This window comes from Sitophilus oryzae, unplaced genomic scaffold (genome assembly GCF_002938485.1).
Source record: "Sitophilus oryzae breed Bouriz unplaced genomic scaffold, Soryzae_2.0 scaffold_1175_pilon_pilon, whole genome shotgun sequence".
Classification (NCBI taxonomy): domain Eukaryota; kingdom Metazoa; phylum Arthropoda; class Insecta; order Coleoptera; family Curculionidae; genus Sitophilus; species Sitophilus oryzae.
The window spans coordinates 337,331-341,375 of record NW_022145810.1 but is presented as its reverse complement, the minus strand read 5'-3'; the positions used below and the strand labels follow the sequence as shown (position 1 = coordinate 341,375).

General features: G+C 33.4%; 1 protein-coding gene across 1 annotated transcript; it reads left to right on the top strand.

Annotated features, from left to right (window-relative positions):
* Nucleotides 1-507: 507 nt before the first annotated feature.
* On the top strand, nt 508-2,853 carry LOC115889211. The gene is made up of 2 exons (XM_030909162.1): nt 508-990; nt 2,419-2,853. The coding sequence occupies exons 1-2, from the start codon at nt 613-615 to the stop codon at nt 2,680-2,682; spliced, it is 642 nt and encodes a 213-aa protein (XP_030765022.1). The 5' UTR covers nt 508-612; the 3' UTR covers nt 2,683-2,853.
* The last annotated feature ends 1,192 nt before the right edge of the window (nt 2,854-4,045 follow it).

Sequence of the window (4,045 nt, the reverse complement as noted above, 5' to 3'; positions counted from 1 at the left end):
AAAAAAATAACTATTTTATTTTGTAGATTTTCTTAGAGTGGCGAAATTCCCATAAGACTTTTTGAAGAGATGAATCCGCCGCAGAGGTATAGACATGTTTTATTTATTTGTTTCATGTATACTGATTTGGATTATTTCTTCTAATACCCTCCTCTTCAAAGTAGATCCTTAAATACACAATATTAGATTGGTACTGTTTCATTCTCGACCTTATGACAACTATGTTTAAACTTGAAATTATAATGGAAAAAAGATAGTAGTAATGTTGGTTGCCTAGAATGGTTCTATCTTTACTATTAAGCGAAATAACCCCAATTTGCTACCAAAATGGAACACTATGTTATGAAGAGCATGATGATCTTCCTATATGGTATTTTTTTTTAAATTCCGTGAACATATTTTCATTATAATCTTTTTTCAAACTTTAAAAACTGTAATCTTTAATCGAATTTCAAAAAATAATCACAGGACAACCTTATCAGCTGATAAGAATAATGAAAATAAAATATGATATGTTTTGAATCATTATTAGTTCCCTAGCAATAAACTTTTTGAAGTACGACATTTTAGAATAGCAGTGAAAATATCGTATGGTTATAACATAATAGATCCATGGAAAACACCAACACAACAGCAACAGTGTTCCATGATGTGGATCTTACTAGTGATGAGCACAACAAATGTGTGACACGGAAACCATCGATAACACAAAGAATTAAAAATCGATTTAGAGGAAAAAGTCAGCGCAGACATCATACAGTAGCCGCGACTGACAAGGAAATGATCATAGCAAGTATTTCGTCTCCAGTGTGTCTGAACTATAGTACTCAAAGTGATGAAGCTCTTGAATCCAAATATTCTATATTGTCGTGTCCTTTCGATATAAAAGGCTATGGAGAGTTTCTGATGATGGACGAATTCAAAGTGAAGCATCCGAAAAAACTAAGCCTGATGGTGTTTTTGTACGAAGGGATTATGATTTTTACCAGTGTAAGTAGGTTGGATAAATAATTGTTATCTTACTATAACAGTTTCAGCTTGTAATGTTAGTTGTAACGAAATATGTACTTTTTGAAAAAAAAATACTTATAAAAAACTTATATCATATAAAAAAAACTGCGTCAAAGACGGCTCTGCCGTCGGCAGTTAAAAGGCGGCAAGTGATTGTTTTTCAATTTTGAGATTTTTGCATTTTTAGACTAATGTGATCCTACTCCAAGAACGGTGAACTAATAGGATTGCTCATCCTCATAAGACGTACGTTCGCCTCTTCCCGCGCTTCAGCTGACAGTTGTGACGTCATTGTAGTCCTTGTCAAAGCCTTGTCATGATAGTGTGTATTATTAGTTGCCTATGGTAAACTTATAAAAATAACAGCTGAGAAATTTTGAGTTAATTATTTTGTCAATTTTAAATGTGAAAAAGGTGTCTTTAAAGTTTTTAGAGCTACAGAGTGTATAAATACGTTCATTTTGTGTTGTGGATTGTGACAAAGTGCATACTAAGTGCCCACGATTTTGTTTATTAATTATTTTAAAGCAAAATATGGAAGTACTCTAAAAAGAATGCTTGCAAAAGGTGATGCTGGGAACTGCTGTGCTTAAAAATGCATTATCCGAGTATTTAATACGATTTATACAGTTAATTTTCTATACTGCATACATATAAGGTGTTTAAATAAATAAACTAAATAATGAACGTTTTGCATTCGGTAACCAATAATGCACGTGTGTGTATTATTGGTTGCCGGATAACGACTAATAACCATGACAAGGACTACAATGACGTCACAAAGCGAGTAGTTTTCGCATGCACCTGGCGGACACTTTTGGCTGAATGAGCAGTCCTATTAGGTTAACTGTTCTTGGGTTAGAGTGACTTGAATTAACGTTAGCCTAGAAAAGATCCACTGATCCAGTCCATTCATTATTATTGGGTATATCTGACCAAAATAATCCAGTCATGATATTAAAATTAAATAACATTTTGTAATGCGTTGTCAAAAATTTTCAAGATACATACGTAGTACGTACTCGCATGTACGTCCGTAGTACGTCGCATGTACGTCTGTACTACGCATGGTACGTCCCTAGTACGTACTCGCATGTACGTCCGTAGTGAAGTCCTACAATGTACGTAAATAGTACGAACATGGGGCACGTACTATGTACGTACACTTTTGTACGTACACAGTACGTCCCTAATTGGTCCCTGGACGTACCGACGTAAAATGGACATAAAATGTACGTCCCTGGGACGAAGTGTGTGCTGTATGGGTGGAGAATGACAATCGATAATAATTTTAGCGAAGTCAATCTCTAGACTTTTTTTCGATCGTATGGTATTTAGTAGGTACATTTTTTACACTATGCATAATGTTAAATTTATTAAAATGTATTTAATGTGACTTAATTCCAGAGAACACCCAATGGAGAATCATATTACTTCAAAGGCAGCATTAGAATGGAGGATCTGTGTCTATGTCCAGCCGAAAAAAAGACTGTTCTAGTTGTTAAGGACCATACGAATAGCAAAAGATTCCACAAAGAAATTTCCTTCGAGTTGCACACGCTATCCGAATACATACAAGTGAAATGGCGACTGGCCATAGAAAAATGCTTGTGGAAGCAGTTTGTTAAAGTGAGACAAGAAAGCCAAGGTTCGCAAAGACATTCTCAGTAGTATTACTTAATAATATGGACAATCTAATATCAGCTGCAGATTCAATGAGTCAATAAATGACATGTTTATACAGGGTGAGTTTCCTACGATGGTCGGTTAAATGGGGAAAAAATTGCATAATGAAAGAAATGTTAAAAATTATTTATATCATAATAATATAAACTCAGGGATAGGAAGAGGTGGACTAATTAGTCCTAAGTGAAATAATTTAAAAATGATAAAAATTGGCTATAACTTGGCTGATAAAAATTGGCTATAAATTGCTATAAATGCAATTGCATGGGCCTCCTCGATCACCTGACCTATCCACTTTAGATTTTTTTATGCGGTATGGTTAACAATAAGGTTTACAGAAGAACCTATGAAGTAAGAGAGGCGCTCGAAGTGGCGGTACGAGAGAAGTTTAATTAAGTCGACCGGTCCTTCTGTGAGAATAGGTAATAATCCAGTTTTAAAAAGATGAACTCAAAACAATGGCGGATCTTTTGAACATTTTCTAAAATAACTTTAAGTGTATGCAGTGACTGCAGTGATATTATTTTTTTAAATTTTAGTTTGTGTAATGTAAATTCTAAAGAACCGTTTAGTAATATATTCTGACTTCTTATAAGTTACAAATCATAACAGAATAAGAATGCCATGGAATCTAAGTGAAATTAATGAAGAAAGATAAGAATTGAATATAACTAAATTTAACTTTTCTAACAAGTCTTGAAAATCGTTCTCTAAAAAACATAACATTCACCGGTCAACGTATCCTCGAAAATGTATGGTCAAGAAAAGTTGAACCAATAATCTTACACGCTTTTCTTCATTTGAAAAATTCATATTTACAATTTTTGTTTATTTTAATTTACAAATTTTGGATATGGCAGCTTCACATTTATGAGAGCAAAGACGATTAAACTTGTTACCATGGATAATTAAGTGAAATTATTTAAAAATTATCAAAATTGGCTATAACTTGGCTATAAATTTGTTTTTTTTTCGAAATAACTAGTAAGCCATGAACTTTTTCAAAAATCTGAAAGGCGTATATTTATGACCCCACAAAACTGCAATTCTTTCCCCATTTAACCGACTCTCTATCTCCAGTAGTTTCCGAGATACCCATAATAAAGAACATCGTAGGAAACTCACCCTGTATACACTTTTGACCTCTGTAAAGTACCTATAGCTTACACAATACTACCATTATACTTATAATCAATGGTTCCTCTAATAAATTAAGGGCTTTTAAATACCGTATGATCGAATACATTTCCCATATAAATTTACATATAAAATGACAGCGATCTTCATTTTATAGTCATCGCTGATGCCGTTTTTTTCTTCGATCATACGATATCTACAAGCAGTAGGT